The 21,036-nt window shown below is 40.8% G+C and overlaps 2 protein-coding genes across 5 annotated transcripts; both read left to right on the top strand.

The window, feature by feature from the left end:
* The first annotated feature begins 618 nt into the window (after positions 1 to 618).
* Positions 619 to 12,636, top strand: znf143b (zinc finger protein 143b). Of its 4 annotated transcripts, none has more exons than XM_079162252.1 (15): positions 619 to 1,179; positions 2,886 to 2,998; positions 3,738 to 3,926; positions 4,061 to 4,141; positions 4,902 to 5,098; positions 5,286 to 5,354; positions 5,440 to 5,556; positions 5,709 to 5,784; positions 6,603 to 6,728; positions 7,351 to 7,530; positions 7,811 to 8,038; positions 8,919 to 9,067; positions 9,637 to 9,789; positions 10,524 to 10,652; positions 12,274 to 12,636. In XM_079162252.1, the coding sequence occupies exons 2-15, from the start codon at positions 2,893 to 2,895 to the stop codon at positions 12,355 to 12,357; spliced, it is 1,884 nt and encodes a 627-aa protein (XP_079018378.1). In that variant the 5' UTR covers positions 619 to 1,179; positions 2,886 to 2,892; the 3' UTR covers positions 12,358 to 12,636. The 4 variants fall into 4 exon arrangements, with proteins under 4 accessions (XP_079018378.1, XP_079018376.1, XP_079018379.1 ...); XM_079162250.1 differs by having other exon boundaries at positions 2,883 to 2,998; XM_079162253.1 differs by having other exon boundaries at positions 2,883 to 2,998; positions 10,524 to 10,680.
* A 1,484-nt stretch (positions 12,637 to 14,120) lies between these two features.
* Positions 14,121 to 20,361, top strand: wee1 (WEE1 G2 checkpoint kinase). The gene is made up of 10 exons (XM_079163333.1): positions 14,121 to 15,019; positions 15,740 to 15,951; positions 16,365 to 16,425; positions 16,993 to 17,165; positions 17,531 to 17,799; positions 17,976 to 18,065; positions 18,175 to 18,260; positions 18,360 to 18,530; positions 18,931 to 19,076; positions 19,218 to 20,361. The coding sequence occupies exons 1-10, from the start codon at positions 14,534 to 14,536 to the stop codon at positions 19,372 to 19,374; spliced, it is 1,851 nt and encodes a 616-aa protein (XP_079019459.1). The 5' UTR covers positions 14,121 to 14,533; the 3' UTR covers positions 19,375 to 20,361.
* The last annotated feature ends 675 nt before the right edge of the window (positions 20,362 to 21,036 follow it).

The following is a 21,036-nucleotide window of genomic DNA, read 5'->3' as shown; positions in this document are numbered from 1 at the left end:
AATAACTTCTAGGATAACTAATAATAACTGTAACAGTCTTGTATTGGTCTAAATGTATTCAAGGACGTTGGTAATATTGGGTTAATTTGTTAACAGAGCACTGTAGGCTACCAAAGACTAAGATCAATCAGTGGTGAAATGTATCTATAGGTACATGTATTCATATACTCTCCTCAAGCACTAAATAGAGTATTTGTACTTGAGTATTCCCATTTTCTGCTACTTTATACTTCTTCTCCACTACATTTTGTAGACAAATATTAGACAGACACAAAATGTTGATAAACTACTATGTTTTATTGGTTCAGCTACCTTTATACCTCTATAAAGTTATACAAATTAGCTCCACCTTTACCAGCTAAAGTGCATCGCTGTTTATAATCCAGTAATGACTGACATAGGCCATTCTGCATTGAGCCTAACTTTAAATATATATGTATATGTATATACAAATACTTGTACTTTTACTTAAGTTACATTTTGAATGCAGGATTTATATTGTATTTTCACAAATGCAAAGTATTGATACTTTTACTCAAGTACCATGACTTCCTGTACCACTTTCTATTTATCCGTGAGTTGAAATTCATTGGACAACTTCTATAGATGTGTTCTTAAGATGTGCTGCTCTCTGTGTTTTCCCTGTCAGGTGTTAGCTGGACGTTTCATCCCTCTGAGCCTCGCTTCTTCACTGCATTGCCCACATTCCCCTGTTTTTTTTTACCCACACGACCTTGTTTTCAACATGGATGCCGAAAAACCTCCCCACGCATCGCTGTTTATGATGCAGAAGAACCCATCTAACCACCTCCTGCGGCACACCGTGGCTTGCAATCCACAGTCTCGGTTGAATGTCGTCTTGAATTGAAGCTTAAATATTTATTTTATAACGACGAAGCTGCGCATTTTCTGGTGAAAACAGCCCGAGACAATACGAAACCCGACGCGGAATGGCGTCTGCAAGGGGCCCGGGAAGCTGAATAACAGCAACGCAGCCTCGCATAGACGAATCAGAGCGGGAGCTGTGATCTATTCGACCAATCAGCGGATCTGAATTGCGGGGAGGCGGGCGCAGTCGCGCGGAGGATTCTACCGCAATACATGTTCCCGGCGTGTGGAGCGTTTCCTGCACTGGTGCATGGTGGTCGAACAGGAGGAATTGTTGGAAATTTTTCGGAGGTTAGTATATAAATTGGTTTTTACCCAGTATGCATTATTCCCACAGCCATCTCCGAGAGAGAGAGGGAGTGACGGGCTGCGACCGGGATTCAAAAGATGGACGAGAAATAGCGTTTTAACGTGAAATACAAAATGACATCCAGCGAGTCAAAATGCTTAAGTTATCATTAATTAGCTCTTGTTTCCTAGTTATAGTAGCTCGGCTGGGAGCTGCATGGCGACAGCTAGCTAGCACCTCCAGCTGTCACAGAGTCAGCCAAGACTACACACGTTAACTCCTTATTACTGTATTCTCATTAACGTGATTATGCGCAACAACAAAGCTTGATAAAGTCGCTAAAAAAAGTCGTGACACCACCAATTCGGTTAGCGTAGTTAGCAATAGTGTTAGCATGGTAGCTAACCACCCTACTCCGTTACGTGACGTTACGTCTCGGCTGTGCATTCAAACATGCTATCAGTCAAGTGTGCTGACCGAGCAGTTTTTTACAGCAGCTCCACTATACTTAATATGTAATGTTTTATTATAGAGTGACACGTGTGGCAAAGTCATAGTTGTGCTAACATCGTAGCTAGCCACCCCTCAAAATGCTATATTCAAAATATCAAGCGCCAAAAAACAGCTGAGATGAAATAAGAACCCACTCAGGTGGTGGGCACTCATTAGCATAACAAGTACAATGTTTATAGAGCTGTGATGACAACTGTCAAGTTTGCTATATTATTATTTATTATTGATAATCTGAAGTATTCTAATGCCTCACTGTCCTGTACTATATTTGTATACATACCTTTACTTTAATAATACATATTAATACTTTTACGAGTCTTTCACCCACCATACAACTATAATTATTACCGCTCTATTGCCATTTTTACCATCTACTCTTAAAGATATCAAAGGTTTAATGTGTACAGTACTAAATATTGCACATTGATCAACATCAATGTAGAAGTGACAGTGATGGTAATGCATTTTTTAAATGTTGTTCCTTAGCCTGATGTGAAAATGGCCATTAAAAGAACAATAAAACACACGACATGTAGACGTAGAACAGGTGAAATCAAAACATGGAGTAAAAAGCTCAGGAGACTAAGACAAGTGTCATGTATAGCAGGACATGTACAATGCAGACATTTAATACAAAACAAGGGTAAGCAGACAGGCAGGTAAAACATGATGACAACATACAATCACATGACATTACAAACGAGGAAGGTAAAACAAAAACAAAACAAGCAAACCAACAAAAGTTTAAGTAAAATGAGAACAGACAGGGAACGCATGTGGTGACGAGGTATGACAGCAGGTCTGGTCTGTTTTTTTAACCAATATTAAGGATTACAAGAGTCACTAGTGTATAATGGGATGTTTACAGTTATTTGTTAGAATTTAAGAGAAAATGTGTATGGGAACATGCGCCACAAAACCACAGTTAGTGACACGATAAGGGCTTTGTTGTGGGTTATGCTTTATTTAGAACTTAAAGGCTCTGACTTCATGTGGGCACCTGTGTTCAAATCTAGTTGTGCAACCTTCATTATGTCGGTTTTGTGCTTATATCTTCCATATTCCAAAATGAATGTGTTTGAGGCATTGCACAATCCATCAACAACACAGGTGTCTCTCTGTGTTTGCTGACATGTGGACACCAGTATAGGTTTCAAATGTGTCTCTCTCTGTGTGTGTGTGTCCGCTCCAGCAGCTGAAGCATGCTCTTGGCCCAGATAAACCGGGACTCCCAGGGAATGGCAGAGTTTCACGATGCAGACGGGCAGCCGGTCACACTCTGTCTGACGGAGGCTGTGACGGTGGCAGGTGAGCTCCCAAACTTCAACCTGTCATCGTTACAACACAAGACTGGAATACAGCTCGATACGGACAACCGGACAAATTATTTCTATTTCATATTTTCTTTTATCATATGTGATAATGCTTTTGCTTTATCGCTGCTGACTAAATAAAACAAAATCCCATGCAATACATCTAAGTGTCACATGACAAAAAGTACAGATGCACACAATAGATAACTAGAATAATTTAAACATTATGAGCATCTACTATAAACAATATGATGCATGACAATTCAGGACATAAGGATGTTGCAATAAATAGTACTCAAATGTGAAAATTGCACTTTCTGCACACACAATAGGACAGAGAGGTAACCGTGTGTTTGGTTCATAGAGGGATCACTGTTCATCAGATGTCTTCCTCTAGACTTTACAAGACCTTATAACCTGGGAATTAATAGAACGTAATCACTCTTATAGAAATATAGTATTTCAACCCAAATTTGGGATGCAAAAAACAACAAGTGTTTGCCCACTTAAAGGAGAAGTATCTAGTGAGTGAGTTCTACATACCAGTAACAGATCTTTGTCATCTCTTGTCCCTTTTTTAAAAGCGATGAGATGATCAAGTATGTCAACATGAGCGAGCAGTGTGTATTTTAAGGGACGTGAACTCAGTCCCATGTACAACCATAACATGATGATCTTGCAACTTCCACGATCTTCTCGCTTCAAGTATTGTCATTTTCACGTCTTTTTCCCAGATGGCGATCAGATGGAGAGCATGGACACCGTGAGCCTGCAGGCCGTCACTCTCGCAGACGGGTCCACCGCATACATTCAGCACGACTCCAAATCGTCCTTTTCGGATGGACAGTTCATGGACGGCCAGGTGATCCAGCTGGAGGATGGCTCTGCTGCCTACGTTCAGCATGTGTCGATGCCTAAAGGAGGTAGAATACAGATCTAAAAGCAATCGTTCATTTGTATTTTGACTGGATGACTTGACGCCATCTTGCTACTGCGTAAATACTGTGGAGGTATCCAGGAAATACAGCTAAGTAGAGCTTACTGTTTACTGTTTTAGGAGGGGACACTTTACAGCTTGAAGATGGACAAGCAGTTCAGCTAGAAGATGGAACAACAGCCTACATCCACACACCCAAAGGTAAAAAAAATAAATAATAAAAGTACACCTACAAGCTTGATTTTCGCAGAGGATTTTGAGTTTGTTCCATATCTTTCTTCAAGTGTCTCATTTCATTCATTTTATTTAATAACATCTCGATGTGAGGGAGACAATGGTAATACAAATACTTGCATTGTTATGCTTTATCATTTATGATGAAGAGTATGAATGTTTTTGTAACACTCAAGACATTACAAACATACGTCAATAAGAAGAGAAATGCAGCAAAGGAAGAATTTTAAAAAGTGAAATAGTTGTAATTTAATGTTTTGGTTTATTTACATTGATTCATTCTGCCTTTCCACAATGTCCTTTTACAGCCTTTAGAGGAGTGTACTAGTAACTTCAGAAGAATCAGGAGTTAGTTGGCTAGTTAGTTGTGTTAATGAACAGCTGACACACTTTACCTTAAATGCAGAGTACAGTGTCTTATGGCTGCATTCAGCTCAGATCTGTTTCTTTGAACTTAGAAATTGGTCTTTGTGGCATTTCTGAGGGACTGACGCCAAAACTCTATGTTAACCCAAACCCAGTGTTTCGAAATATGCTCCATGTTTTTCTAAGGGAATTACAAAATTTAACAAATAGACCCAGAAATGTATTTGGTCATAACTCATGTCTTTATAGTTTGACTACATTCATGTAGGAAACCATCCGTCCACGCTGAGCAAACAACCATCTCAGTTTTCACACTGGACTGTTTCTCTCCATGAACATCCGTCTCCTTGATTCTGTGCAGAAGCATATGACCAGAGCGGCCTGCAGGAGGTGCAGCTGGAGGACGGCAGCACCGCCTACATCCAGCACACGGTGCACATGCCCCAGTCCAACACCATCCTGGCCATCCAGGCCGACGGCACCATCGCAGACCTGCAGGCCGATGCCACGTCCATCGACCCTGAGACCATCAGCGTGCTGGAACAGTACACCACCAAGGTAAACATGACGAGGAAACTTATTTTCTTCCCTACGCTGACATTGTTACTCTTTAATTTGATCTTTTGTCTGTTTATTTTAGTCATTGTTTTTGTGTGTGTGTTTTGTCCCTTACATTCCCCTTGGTTGTGAATGTTGATAACAGCGTGTACTGTAATAGGAAAGTGTCCCGTCTCCTTTCTGTCAGGTGGAGAATATTGAAAACCCCTTGGGGTCCTTCGGCAGAGTGGAAGTAGACAATGGCGTCCACATGCGGGTATGTTTTCTAGAGTCTGTTATTCATTACTTTATTAATTCGTCCTCCAGGTTTTAAAGTGGAGTCTAATTCACGTGTCTTTCAGATTGTGTTACAGGGTCAAGACAACAGGTCAGCGAGGGGCTCAAACGTAGGAGAGAAGTCTTTCCGCTGTGAATACGAGGGCTGTGGGAAGCTCTACACCACTGCCCACCATCTCAAGGTGTGTGTGGGTTTGTTGTTTTGCTGTGTTGCCTACTCAAGTGTGGGCTTGTTTAAAGACAACATTCCCCTTTCAGCATCTTCCTCTGATGTTATTAGCTTATGTTTGCAGCCTCACTGCTACACAGTTTTGTTGTGTGTGTGTCCCCACAGGTACACGAGCGCTCCCACACTGGAGACAAGCCGTACGTCTGTGACTATCCAGGCTGTGGGAAGAAGTTTGCAACAGGTAGCCGTGGAGACTTTCTTTTCTCTCTCTCTGAGCCGTTGCATTTACTTTAAAGACATTTGTTTTAATTAATATCAAAAGCTTTATTAGTAACTTCCAATAACAAAGAAGCAGATGTGTTCTCGTCCAGTCAAATATTAAAATGAGGCCTTCCCTTACATGTAAGACAAAATAATAACAGATAATAATAATAATAATACGAAAGTTATAAATTAAGAAAATAAAATGTTCCTCTGTTTTTCAAAAGGTTCCCATATTGTTATAATTCATACTTTCAGTCTTTGCCCATTGTGTCAAACTCAAAGACGTAGTTCACGTGTAACGGATCAATTATTCAAATAGTTCAGGCGGATGCAAATGACCACTGACATTTACACCTCGCCACGTTCATCAGTCTTCAGGAAGCGTTTACAGTTAATAATGTGAGTCATCTGTTGCAGGGGTAGAGTAATGGGCAATTAATTAACTTTCCAAGAGAGTGAAATAACTCTCTTTGTAAGCAGTAAAAGTTTTAAGCCGTTTGCTATATAGTTTTAAAATAATTCACTCATTGGAACAAATCTCCTATTTGTTTTATTTTTTGCCATATTGCATAATTTAGAGTAGAAAAAGATCCCGCCTTCATCAGATCATTGTTGCAGATTACTTTGCTATTCTTTATTGATTGTTATGCTTTCATTGAACACCTTGATGAATGATGAATGTAATTACTGTAGTGACGTCAGCAACTAATAAATCTGCACTGAGGTGTATTGATTAACCCAGAAATAACTGTCATATCTGAGTGTTAGTGACTCTGAGTTTCTGTCTTTTTTAAGGGTACGGACTGAAGAGTCACTCACGCACACACACGGGGGAGAAGCCATATCGATGTCAAGAACTGAACTGCTGCAAGTCCTTCAAAACATCCGGAGACCTTCAAAAGCACACAAGGACTCATACAGGTACACAACAATAACAAGGACAATATCATTAATGATCCATAGGTCTGACACAGGGTTCATCTTCTGTTTGCTACTACTGGGACCTCACATGATAACTGCTACTGGCCTCGGGGCTGTTGGTTTGATACAGAAGTGAGACTCTAGAATTGTGTTATTTTGTTACCTACCAGGCCAGAGTCACGCACCTCATGTTTGTAAAACGACACAGATTGGGGTGCAGTGCCTCCGTCCAGAATAGGCTGAACACATTGCATGGTTTTGTTATCTGGATGTGTGGAGCTGAATACACCCACAAAGTGCTGGAGGACTTTTTAGGCACGGGGTCGTCACAAGACGCACGACTCTGGGCTGCTGCTGTTTGTTTTTGAAAAAAACGATTTTTTGCAGTTTAAATCTCATTGGGAGAGGGAGACCTATAGAATACCAGCACGTGTGATGTCAAACCCTTTGATTTTCCTCAACAATTTAAAAATCAACACATAGAACTGGTCACAGCATTATTGAAAATAGCCCCACAAATATCAGTGAACCCATACAATGACTTTTGAAAAAGATATGGAGACATAGAACTGGAATAATGGGTAACCCCTTAAACCCCTGACATCCCATATCTTGTCTGCAGGAGAAAAGCCTTTCAAATGTCCGGTCGATGGCTGCGGCAGGTCGTTTACCACCTCCAACATCCGCAAAGTTCACATCCGAACACACACCGGGGAGCGGCCGTACTACTGCTCTGAGCCAAGCTGTGGACGGTCATTCGCAAGTGCCACCAACTACAAGAACCATATGAGGATACACACTGGTGAGTCCACAGTCTGTGACGTGTGATGAGTCATGAAACGTCCTACTCAGGCACAACTGACCCCCAATATTGAGTTAAGCACATAAATACTTCTTTGAGTTCTTGTACAACTGTGTGAATAGTTTGCAGAAAACAATATGGCTCATACATAAAGATTGCAGCATTATTAAGGGTTTTGTTAACAAGAAACAATTTGTTTCAAGTACTTGAGCATTGCAATAAGGATTGAAAATGTCACAGTTTTTAAAAAATATTGAAACCTCCTTTTCTACTTCTCCAGGAGAGAAACCGTATGTCTGCACAGTGCCTGGCTGTGAAAAGCGCTTCACAGAATACTCCAGCCTTTACAAACACCACGTGGTTCATACACCTTGCAAACCTTACAACTGCAACCACTGTGGGAAAACCTACAAGCAGATCTCAACACTGGCCATGCACAAACGCACAGCGCACAACGACACGGAGCCCATCGAGGAGGAGCAGGAGGCCTACTTTGAGCCCCCAACAGGTGGGTGAAAATATAATCGCAAGAAGCTGATTTAGATGAAGCTCTGTGAGATGTATACGAATATAGAGCTGCAGCGATTAGTCGACGGCCCAAAAGAAATACATCGGCAACACTTTTAGTCATCGTTTCAGTCATTTTTCAAGCAAAAAGGCTAAACGGTGTCTGGTTGCAGCTTCCTCAGATGGAGAATTTGATCCTTGATCAGGAGTTAACGTGTGATAAGAAAATGATTATATTTATAGTGACGACTGTTGGTTGAATATAATAAGACATCTGAATACATGGCCTTTAACTGAACAAGCATTTTTAAACTGATTAATCAAAATCAAAATGAGCAGGTTAATATTGAAAATGATTGTCAATAATTGTTGAATTAAATGTAATTGTTAGCAGAAAATGAACAACAACTAGCTAATAACAAGCCTGACTATTTGATGCTTTAGAATATGTTTTTATTTTGGACTGATGGTCGGATAAAACAACACAATAGATAGAATGTCACTTTGGTCTTCAAAGAATGATCGAATAGTTCACTGTGAATATTGAATAGTCATTTTGTTTGAAATGTACATTCCTAATACCTACAGGGAATTAGGGTGATATCAACAAATGAGATACCACAAAGAAATAGTATGATATAAATATAAAAGTAGAGAAAGTGAGAAGATACAAAATGTCCCACCGAAGACGATTATAACACGAGACCATATTAATCAGGAAGAAATGTAAAAGAAAGAAATATATAAAACTACACAATACAAAAAAAAATACAGGAAATACACACAGAAAGAAAATAAAGTATGAATTTAATTACTGCGCAACATGGCATAACGGTCTCAAATAGTGACAAACAAATACAATCTTTTAATCTCAAATTCAGACGCCATTGATGACCCCAACGTCAGCTACACGACGGCGGTGGTCGAGGCGGACGACTCCGGCTCAGAGCAGCTTCCTGTGGAGGGATCGGACATGATTTGTCAGCAGCACGTTGCTTTGGTAACGCAGGAGGACGGAACGCAACAGCAGGTAATGGGAACGCAGTGACATCACATCACACAATGACATCACAAACGATAAGAGAAATCACAGTTCCAGGACATAAAATGGGCAAAAGCATCTGTTATAAAAGTGTTTGTAATTACGTTCTTAATTACTATTCTACATCTGCAAGATTTCCAGAGCTACTACTCTGTTTAAGTTAAAGGTAAAACATCTAACATTTCTGCATTAAATTGTCTTAAAATTGCAACCATGTTCAAACCTAAAGAAAATTGCATTTTTATTCAAGGTTATGGTGCATTTAATTTGGTCGCATGTCAGTAGCATGACCGAAGTAAAAACAATACTAATAAACTTTATTTGTATCATATTTTTCTTAACAAAGTGATTTACAAGGTAAAAAATAAAAAACATATAACAAGGAAATTGAAAATTGACTTTAAAAGTAGAGAATATAAAATGACCAGTGAGCCCCTCGAGCTGTTAACCATCATATCCATGAACATGTTTATATACAGTATATATATATCCTCTTATAGTCGTCCACAATCGTCACATTGTGTTCTTCACTTTGTATTTTGTGCCTCACACACCAGGTCAGTATCTCTGAAGCAGACTTACAAGCCATGGGGGGCACGATCACGATGGTGACCCAAGAAGGCACGACCATCACCATCCCGGCCCACGAACTGACAACGCAAGGCACTCACTCGGTTACAATGGTAACAGCAGACGGCTCAGAAGAACAGGTAAACAACTGACCGACTGTTGTGTGGAAAGTAGAACATAGATAATTGTATTGTATTTGTATGTAGTTACTTAATTAACTGAGCTGAGCGTCACAATACCAGATAATCTTACTTAAAACGCTTACAAACTGTCAAAGAGTGATTTATAATTCCATGTGTAGAAAGCAGCTCTAAAAGATGGAGGGAATTCAGATGGAAGAATTAAAAAAAAAAAAATCAATTCAATGTGGCTTTATTGACATGAAAGATGTCACCAAAGCATCAAAATAGAAAAAAACACAATGATATCAATATGAATATTAACTCAACAAAAACATAACATCACGAGTATGTTATATAATGATATACAGTATAACAATTACAATTTCAACAAGCATTTGTTTTATAAACAATTAAACGGCGGCAACGCTGGAGACAGTGGGCAGATGATGATCACTGATCACTAATATCTTCTAGTGTTGGATAAACAATACAAACATTCTTCGACACGGTTATTCAGATTGTTGAGATTTTATGCTACAAGTTTTCCTGGGACCCTCTGATTGTGCACATCCTTCAAAAGAAGTTCATCTATCGCTTCAAAATCCTGATGATTCATGTAAACAGGCCACCACGGACCAGGATGCAGACATGTAGAGGAAAGATACTGCAAAAATGTTTCTGCCGGACCTCCGAAATAGCACCAACTGTGTTCACTGATTGATTTGTGATTGATTGTTTCTCGTCTCCCTCAGGTGGCCATCATGACGCCGGACATGGGCGCGTTCCAAACCGTGGAGGAGGCTGGCTACAGCCAAGAGCAGGATGACATTCATCCTGTCACATTACTGGCCACCTCCAACGGCACTCACATTGCTGTGCAGGTTGGTAGAACGACATCATAGGGGTGGGGTGAGTTCATATCTGTGGATTTGCTTAGTTTAACTTTAAAGAAGAAGAAGAAGAAGAAAGAAGAAGACTGGAAACATCTGCCATGTTGTTTAAATGCAGAAAATCTGTGAAAGGGATCATTTGGGAAGTAGAGGCCCATTATATTCAGAAATATTAGTTATAGATTTGGTATTGATCCCACAAAGTCTGCTGCATTTCTGATTGATTACTTTCGCTGAGAACTACACTCAATAAGCTGCTGTTCATACGATGACAAGAGTTTAGATGATGCTGACAAGAGTTTGAATGATACTGACAAGAGTTTAAATGACACTGACGGGAGTTTGAATGACACTGACAAGAGTTTAAATGATACTGACAAGAGTTTAAATGATACTGACGGGAGTTTAAATGACACTGACGGGAGTTTAAATGATACTAACAAGAGTTTAAATGATACTGACAAGAGTTTGAATGACACTGACAAGAGTTTAAATGATACTGACGGGAGTTTAAATGACACTGACGGGAGTTTAAATGACACTGACGGGAGTTTAAATGACACTGACAAGAGTTTGAATGATACTGACAAGAGTTTGAATGATACTAACAAGAGTTTAAATGACACTGACGGGAGCTTAAATGATACTGACAAGAGTTTGAATGACACTGACGGGAGTTTAAATGATACTGACAAGAGTTTAAATGACACTGACGGGAGTTTAAATGACACTGACGGGAGTTTAAATGATACTGACGGGAGTTTAAATGACACTGACGGGAGTTTAAATGATACTGACAAGAGTTTGAATGACACTGACAGGAGTTTCAGTCACGCAGGTATTTAAATTAACAAATCCAGGATCCCACCCTGTTAAACTATTTGCTTAAACACTTAACTAGAAGTCATTGTTAGGTGGGGTTTAGCTCGGGGGTGTAGGTGTGTTTCCACATCAGGGATCAAACTAAACCTAAACCTACATGAGTTTACATGTAATCCAAATCCATGATGACCACCAGCGCTAAATCTGCAGAATACAGAGGAAGCCACATTTCTAATAACAATCTACTGCTGTGGTTTTATTTCTCAGTACGAAAATGAATCGCCAAAAGCAGATTTGTGATTTGTTTCCACCCACGAGTTATTCTCCATTGGTGGGATGACTCGGCAATAATTAAATGAGAAACCTTGACTCTCCACATTAAAGAATGATGATAATCTGTAATCCATACACAAATAGACGTGTTTTAACGACATATTATTCTGTTTAATTCAAGTACTAAATTAGCTATTCAAGCCTGAAACACCAGAGGGACGAGGACCGCCTAAGCTGCAGGTCTCATGACCGATGCCTTTATTCATGCTGGAAAACCCTGTTTTGATTGACCCCCTCTGGCTCTTTCTGTCATGCTAATCACAAAGCAAACGCTCTTTTTCCACCTTTTAACCAACATGTGACGGAAGCCTTTTAACACCATCGGTTACAGTCACAGGTGGTGTCGTCTTCCAAAGGGGCGTCGGGGGTTAAATCCGTGATAGTGATCGATTAACAGCAGCTATCAGTATGTCGATCAATGATCGTATAATGCACATTGTTCTCCTTCTCTCTGTAGCTCAGCGATCAGCCTTCGCTGGAGGAAGCCATCAGAATAGCGTCAAGAATACAGCAAGGAGAGTCGCCGGGCCTGGATGATTGATGGACTCATTATGGACCATGATTTAGGATAATAACAAACGAAGAACATCTCAATTGGACTATATCAACGAGAGAAATCACAAGTCTTCCTACGTGTTTTTGTTCCACTAAAGAACTTAGCTTTTATGTGTACATAGGATTTTGATAACTGGAGTTCTGCTATGATATTTTGTTCCCCAAACCAGAAGAGACGGGAGTGGGGGAAATGCTTTCTTATGTTTATGGTGCACAGTGCACAGTGCAGTGTACAGCTAATGCTATTTCTAATAAAAACGAAATACAAAAAAGTGTGATTAGTTTTAAAAAATGTAAACACCTGAATCCCTGTTAAGCATTATTTTATTTATTCATTTTTATATATATACAAAAAACGTATATATATATATATATATATATATATATATATATATAACAATACAAGTATTTATGCACTATAACGACAGACAAACAGACTATTAAGGCCTGTTTGGTAGATGAACATTGTGAAAACACAACCTTACAGATGTGTTTCCAGATGTCAGCCTTAATCAAACACACCTGATAAGAGACGGTGTACGAGGCACATATTCACACATGTACAATTTGGGAAAATATATGTGAATGTTGGTTTTTAACAACCCACCTTTAGACTTAAGCAGTGATTGAAATTAACTACATTTACTCAGATACTGTACGATTTAGAGATACCTCTACTGTTACTTTTTTGAAAAATGTATTTACTATTTTGTTTGCAGACTAAGATTTTACTTAAAAGATATGGTCATCTGATCGAATATGACGCAGTATAAGTTAAAATAACCAACAATATATAAAGTGGCTACAATTCACTCAATCTCAACAAGCTGCTAAATTAACATTATTCTTTGTTAGTAATAAAAAATCATATATAAAACTAATACAGTAACACAAAGGGCCTTTATGCATAATTAATTAATCAAGTAATTATTTCTAACAATATTTAGGATACTCTTAAGTAAGAATATAATTAAATAAGTTTAGTGTTTTACTTGTAACTAAGTGTTTACATTGTAGTACCTGTTCATATTGAAGTAATGGTCACTTTCATATAGTTGTATTATATTATTGGAATATTAATTCTTTAACACTCAGCAGCATTTTAATATTACAACTGGTGGAGGTGGAGCATATTTTAACTGCAATATTACTGATAGTTAAATATATAATGCAGCATCATATTTTATACATGTTGTGGATTAAAAAGTACACTATATCTCTCTGAAATGTAGTGGAAGTATACAGTGACATGAAACTTAAATACTCAAGTAAAGTAAAAGTATATAGAGTAAATGTACTGGGGGTTGTGCTTTATGACCATTGGGAACCGTTTTATTGCCTTAAAGTAATTGTTTTATTTGCATTGTGTGTCGTATCGACCATAAACGGAGCATAAAGGGGTCCGTATTAAAACTGGACCTTGATATATATTCATGTATCGCGGCTTCCTTGATCACGCCGTCTAAACAATGGACGCATTGTCTCGAGGTTAGAGTAGTTGTGTGACTTGAAAGAGGGGCGCGCGGCGTTCGCGCCAGATCGCTGCTGCTTACTCCACGGATGACGTAACGTCTCCTACTGGAACGCCCTTCTTTCAAAAAATTCGAGACGCGCTGTGATTGGCTGCGCGGGGGCCATGTGACTAACGGTCGCGGGAAGTCCTTCTGCCACGCGCGTTGATAGGAAAGGCTCATTCAAACTTTGTTTGTGTTGTAAACATTAGTGTGGGTTTTATTGCGTGTTAAGACGTGTATCTTCGTGGGTGAGCTATCGAGAGGTTAGTGACGGATACCGACACTCAACCGGACCGAGTAGTGCACGTGTTTGTTCTTTATTTTGTGTTTTAACACCGTCTTCGGGACGTTGTTTCTCTCCGCTACTCCGGGGCCATTGCTCCGCGTTGGATGGGCGTGTTGGAGGAGTTAGCACACGTTAACGTTTCCTGGGATGGTAACTGACCTTTAAGCGACTCACGGTACTTTTGTGGACACTTGTATCGATACCTTTTAACTTAAAGGTAGTTAGAAGTCTACTAGCGTAGTGTTGTTTTTCTTCTTTTAGCGAGAGTCGTCACTGCTAACAGTAGTGGGGGTTCAACCACGTGATTTTTTTTATTTTTCCCCTTTCGACGACGACCCCGGGTGTTTAAAATCCTTAAAAAAATGTCGAGCTGCGGTCGACATGGGCGCGGATCTCCTTCTCCTAAAGCTCCGGTAATCCGGCAGAAGTTACAGTTCACGTGCAGCGACGGAGAGGACGAGCCCATCGAGGACGTCAACAACAGCACCGGAGGAGAGTCCGGCTTCACGGAGATGGACTCCCCGATGCCGGTGCGACGGGACACGGTCGACAACGGCAACAGCAGCCCGCTGACCCAGTCCGACGTGGAGTTGTGGGACGAGGAGAGCTTCGGTTCTCCGTCTCACCTGCTGCGGTCACCGAGCAGCGTCGTCTTCGCCAACTGCTCGCCGTCGCCGCGGAAGGCTCTCTCTTCTCGGCTGTACGGAGCAGGAGGGTCCTCGCCGGAGCGTTCCTTCGTGCAGGACGACGGGGACGGATCCAGCTCTCCGATCCCAGACTGTCCCGACACACCTCCGCACAAAACTTTCAGAAAACTCAGACTTTTTGACACACCGCACACACCAAAGGTTGGTATTTGTTTATAAAAGAAGTACATCGATGTTAAAGTGTTTATTAGAGAACATTGGCCTTCTTTTTGCATGGGTTAAAGTTTGGTATCGGGTTGCACAAACACGTCCACACAACATGTTGGAGTACTTTTTTCTTCTTCTAAATGATTACAATCTTATTTTGGGCTTTTTGCATATTTATTTTTCTGCTTTTGTATTTTGTCACTTGTTTATTTGGGAAGAAAATCAGAAAAAAACAAGCAACACCGATACTACTCCACAGTGTGTATTGGATAACATTAGCCTTCTTTTTACATGGGTTCAAGTTTGGTATCTGCCTGCAAAAACACTTCCACACAACATGTTGGAGTACTTTTCTCTTCTTCTAAATGTCTACAATCATGTTTTGGGCTTTTTGCACATTTATTTAGCTGCTTTAGGAGTTTGTCACCTGCAACACCACACTTAAGTAAACACCAGGTCTGTTTTTAGAGTTCAGTTAACCAGGTGACCCACTTAATGCTTCACTGTACTCTTGCGTAATGCTCCACTGTAACGGGCTGTCAACCAGCCAAACTATTCAGTGATCTGAAGTTGTATGCCTGGACATGTTTTTTTTCTGAATCCTAGATTACACAGCAAGCTATTCCACAGTACTTTATCTCAGAACTACACTCTTTATTGTGTACTTGCACTCTTTTATCAAGTAACTCTTTTATTATTATTTTTGTCCCTCAGAGCTTGCTGTCCAGAGCCAGGGCCTCCGGCTCGGGATCCTCCAGCAGGAGAGTTGCCCTGTTCAAGAATGTGGACCCTTCAGGAAAGTCACTCACAGACACCAGCAGGAGACAGCAGACCCCGCTGGTCAACTTTAACCCCTTCACACCCGACTCCCTCCTCATCCAGTCTGCCACACAGCAGAGAAACAGGAAGCGAGCACACTGGAATGAGTGAGTTTTTCCTGTCTTGTTAGAAATACCTTCTGTCTTTAGAGAGGTACAACAATCGGTTGTACCTAAAACACCTGCAGATTGTTGTACTTGTCCAAAAATAGCTGCGGGGGGTGTGTGACACACTGCAGTCAATATTTTGGTTGCATACTTCCCGGTCACTTTGTGTATTATAACTTTTAACCTTGCAGTAATGCAACACCTGTTACCCGCCATGCTGGACGGGTTAACCTTTTATCTCGGACCCATTGTTATGATAACCAGATACGTTAAAGCCGTTGACTAAGTGTGCAGCTGGGAACCCAGACCTCATGGTTTCTGGTGGACTCTGCCATGTGCTTGTGAAGCCCCCGGTGCTGCCCCCTGCTGTACAGAATGCTAACCAACAGCGTCTATTGTCTGCTGTCTTTCAGCTCCTGTGGAGAAGACATGGAGGCGAGTGACGGCGAGGAGGAAGTCTTGCCACCTTCCAAGGTAATTAACCGTTCACGTGATTTCCATTGACGTACAGTGATGCACACGTCACTGTTAGGAATATAGTTCATTTATTTATCTTCGCTGGACACTTGTTGCATGTTGTGCAGATTCAATGCTTCACAAAACGGTGTGTGTTCAGCACACGCCTGATCTTCAGAGTTGCAACTAATGATGTTTGCATCACTGAATAACCCGTTGGTGTTTATTTCAGTTAGATGATTGATCATAAAGCATATTAAATGTCAGAAAATAGTCAAATCCGGACATGACATGGAAATTATTCTGTATTTTATGTTGGATAAATTACTTTTTGTTTTGCGATCCAAAACTAATTTTCCTGTAAAGAGGATTCACTGTAATTACACCATAAGAGCACAAGTGGATGTATTGACTAAACATCGTAACAAGCATGCATATCCAACAGTCAGTAGATGTATTACTACACACTATACTAGCAAAATCACTGCTCCATATGCCGTGTTATACGTAGATCTCTTGGCTATGAAAAGTGTTTGTTGTGAAGCAGCTGAAATGCTAATAATAAATGTGTTGTTCTGTTCTCAGAGGATCACCATGATGGAGAGCAACATGATGTCCAGGTACACCTCAGAGTTCCTCGAGCTGGAGAAGATCGGCTGTGGCGAGTTTGGTGCCGTGTTCAAGTGCGTGAAAAGACTCGATGGCTGCATCTACGCCATCAAGAGGTCGAAGAAGCCTCTGGCAGGATCAGTAGACGAGTAAGTTGCCTTAATCACAATCTGAAGAAGTCTTTTTGGGGGGGGGGGGCTGAAGGCCAGCGTCCAAGATGTCTATCCTGAATCTTAAAATGATCTAAAGATGATTTGAACTTTATCAGAAACGTAAATAATATTTAATGCATTAAAACTAACACCGTTTGAACTTTTTGGTGCCGTTTTTTTTTGTTTTGCACTTTTCTAAGTGGTGGTTATGCATGTTTTTACATGAAACTTTCAGCCTTAATAATCAATATTATACAGCACACAAGGCACCTAAAGTGATCTAAAGTGCTCCTTTGCATAATTGGATTTACAAGTTGTTTTAAGTTGTTAATTAAACCGGTATTTCTCCTCCTCCCCCACAGACAGAACGCCCTGCGGGAGGTTTACGCCCACGCCGTGCTGGGCCAACACCCCCACGTGGTGCGCTACTACTCCGCCTGGGCCGAGGACGACCACATGCTCATCCAGAACGAGTACTGCAACGGCGGCACGCTCTCCGACGCCATCGCTGAGAACTACAGGCGGCTCAGTTACCTGACCGAGCTGGAGCTGAAAGACCTGCTGCTGCAGGTCACACGGGGACTCAAGTACATCCACTCGACGTCTCTGGTGCACATGGACATCAAGCCCAGTGAGTACTTTGAGATGTGAAAGTTACACTAATTGTAGTTGCGATAGAGAGTTCTGGACTTTAAATAATACAGATAGCACTTCTATATTTGTGTCTTTTAAACAACAGGAGCTAGAGTCTTAACATGAACATTTACAGGTTTAGAAACTAATGGAAATGTCAACCCCTTTCTTTAGGTAACATCTTTATTTCACGAAAGTCTGCATCCAGCTGTGATGAATGTGACGATGACGAAGGACTGACCACCAGCGTTGTCTACAAAATAGGTACGCTGCTTCCATGTCGTCTTCCTGTGTGATAACTTTGTTTTGTTTACGAATATTAATCGCTGTAAAGATGGTCATAGCTTTAATCTATTGATTGTTTCCTCTCCAGGTGATCTTGGTCATGTGACACGCGTGAACAACCCACAGGTGGAGGAAGGTGACAGCAGATACCTGGCCAATGAAGTTTTACAAGAGGTTTGTCATCTTTCTCTGATGAACTGCCTTTACTTTTGAATAGAGCTTCACACGGGTGTTAACGTTTCTCCTCGTTGGTCTGGCTTCCTTTTTTCGTAGGACTACAGTAAGTTGACGAAGGCGGACATCTTTGCTCTGGCCCTGACCGTCGTCAGCGCCTCGGGGGCGGAGCCTCTTCCCACCAACGGAGACAAATGGCACGAGATCCGAGAGGGAAAACTGCCCGCAATCCCACAAGTGCTTTCTCCAGAGTTTCTCAGTCTTCTCAAGGTAACGGACAACCCTCTGAGTCTTATTTCTGTCAGTGCATTCATGTTGAATCAGATCAGCTATGTGAAGGCTGAACCTGTCCTCTGTCAGAGTGTCTGCATGTTGATAATTCCTTTCTAAATTTGTTCGATTTCTTTCAAAATAAAGGCCCTTAAGAAAATGTTTTTGAGACGACTTAATGCTGTTTTTTTAATCTATTGTTTATCTCTGCTGTAAAATTGTAGTTGAGCTGTTTATAGCTAATTTAGCTGTGAGCATCATCAGTGTTGAGATGATTAGTTGAATGAATTAACTATAAATCATTTCTATTGGGAGATGACTTTGAGTGCTTTCTTGTATTTCTTGTCACTTCCTTGTTGAGCAGCTTTTTAACTGAATCTCGTGTTTTCTCGTCTATCAGCTGATGATCCATCCTGATCCAAGTAGACGACCGTCAACGTCTGAACTCATCAAACACCCGGTGCTCCTCACTGCTGCCAGAATGAGTGCCGATCAGCTCCGAGTCGAGCTCAACGCGGAGAAGTTCAAGAACGCGCTGCTCCAGAAGTAAGTATTCAACAACAACGGCGGAGCTGTTGAGCTCATTGTTGCTCATCAGTGGGTTGGACACTGTTTGTTAGATACACTTGTTTACGTGGTTAAAGCCTTCAGGTCTCAATCCTAACCGTCTCCCTTTGTCTTCCTCAGGGAGCTGAAGAAGGCCCAGCAGGCTCGGGCTGCAGCCGAGGAGAAGGTTTTGTCCACCGACAGGATCCTGACCCGCTCCACAGTCCAGTCGAATCCCAGAACCTCCAGACTCATCGGCAAGAAGATGAACCGGTCGGTCAGCCTCACCATCTACTAATGCGTCAATCCACCCAGACAGGAAGTGAAACACGAAGGCTCATGGACCTATTTAATTAAAACACATTCAGACGGAATCGGTCTCTTTACGTTTTTATTTTCGAAGTGAACACTGTCAGTCGTGGTGGAACTTGAACTCATCTCCATAGACTCTCATTGCCAACATGGTTCAGCCCGTCTTTCTTTTTTTCCAATGGACTTCTACTTTGGAAAAATAAACTGTCATTCCTGAAAGGTAGTTGCTTTACCTTTTTTTTACACTCTGTCATTCCTTAAGATAAACGTCAGGCTCTATCTCCGTTTCTGTCCTTGCACTTCCTCTTCGACAAAGCCGAAGCCTGTTGGCGGCGGATCGGAGCCGCAGTGAAGCTCTCTTCGGTGTGAATGTACTTGCCGTGCGCACCTTACTGCCTGTCAAATGCCTGATGCTGGGTACCAGAGGGTCTGAGAACTGACAATGTCTGTGTTTGTATGGAGCACTTTGGAGGCAACACCTGGAACTTGCCACATATATATATATTTTTTTTTTTAAAGAGAAAAAAGAAAACCTGCTGCTATTGATGTTTTGTGTGTATCGGGGTTTGGCCCATTTCAGGTTGGATCGTTCTGGAGGTCATTGGCTCTTATTTTAAAGTAGCAGGAGTCTGTTCCCCCACCCCCATTTTAATGGTTATTCTTCTGGTTGGATGGATAATACCGTTTGAGTCATCCGTTTTGTTTTGAAGTACCAAAACCAGTGAGCGAACTCATTATCTGTGATGTTAGAACTGATCCATAGTGTTTTAATTCCCCTGTTGATAGGTGCTGCCAACCCTGCCTGTAGCATTAGAACAATCATCGTCCTGTTCTTTAGGTTCTCATGTGTTCTGTTATTTTATTTTTCCCACAATGCTCATCTTCAATTTCTGGTTAGAAAAGTTTTCCTCTTTTTCTTTTTTTTTTTTTTTCTTGTAACCTCAAACACAAAACAACCTTTGTGTTGTTAACCTTGTACATATGTTCTTTTAATAAATTCTTACCATCTACACTTTGTGTACTGTTCACTGTGTGAATGTGTTGGACGATCAAATCTTTACAATCTCTCAGATTACAGTCGCAATATTGTTGAAACTGGTTTTCTCCAGTCTTGTTTTAACTGAACTTGGAATCTCTACCTAAAGTGTTGTAATGCTTACTGTCTGCATGTACGGCATATGTTCTTAAAGTGTAGCCAATGACAAAAATGTCAAAGTATAGTGTCAAAAAATGATTGTGTAGTGTGCCAAAACAAGTCATGAAAAAATAAGATATCATGAAATAGTCACCGTATGCTGTTAAAAATGTCATACTGTCATAGTAAACAGATGTTTGACATTGTTTAAAACATTCTATGCTATGATTTTTATGACCTACTAAAAATGTCATAGTAGGTTTTAATAAATGTCGTATAGTATGGAATGAAAACTATACCTGAAAAAGTCACAGTAAAGATGTCATAAATATGTATGTCATAGTATGTCATCAAAAAGGTTGCCGGGTGTGACTGGTGTGCAGTGATGGTACCAGCCCTGTTTGTCATGTAATCCTGTGACGGAGGGTTTCTTGGACAGGGATCACAGGGCAGTGTTTAAAACTGAACGTGACTTCACAGCTCCAGTGATCTGGTGAAGGTCTGTGTGAAGCT

The sequence above is a fragment of the Pholis gunnellus genome, assembly GCF_910591455.1.
Source record: "Pholis gunnellus genome assembly, chromosome: 7".
Classification (NCBI taxonomy): Eukaryota; Metazoa; Chordata; class Actinopteri; order Perciformes; family Pholidae; genus Pholis; species Pholis gunnellus.
The sequence above is the reverse complement of the archived record's forward strand: the minus strand, read 5'-3'. Positions and strand labels throughout refer to the sequence as shown.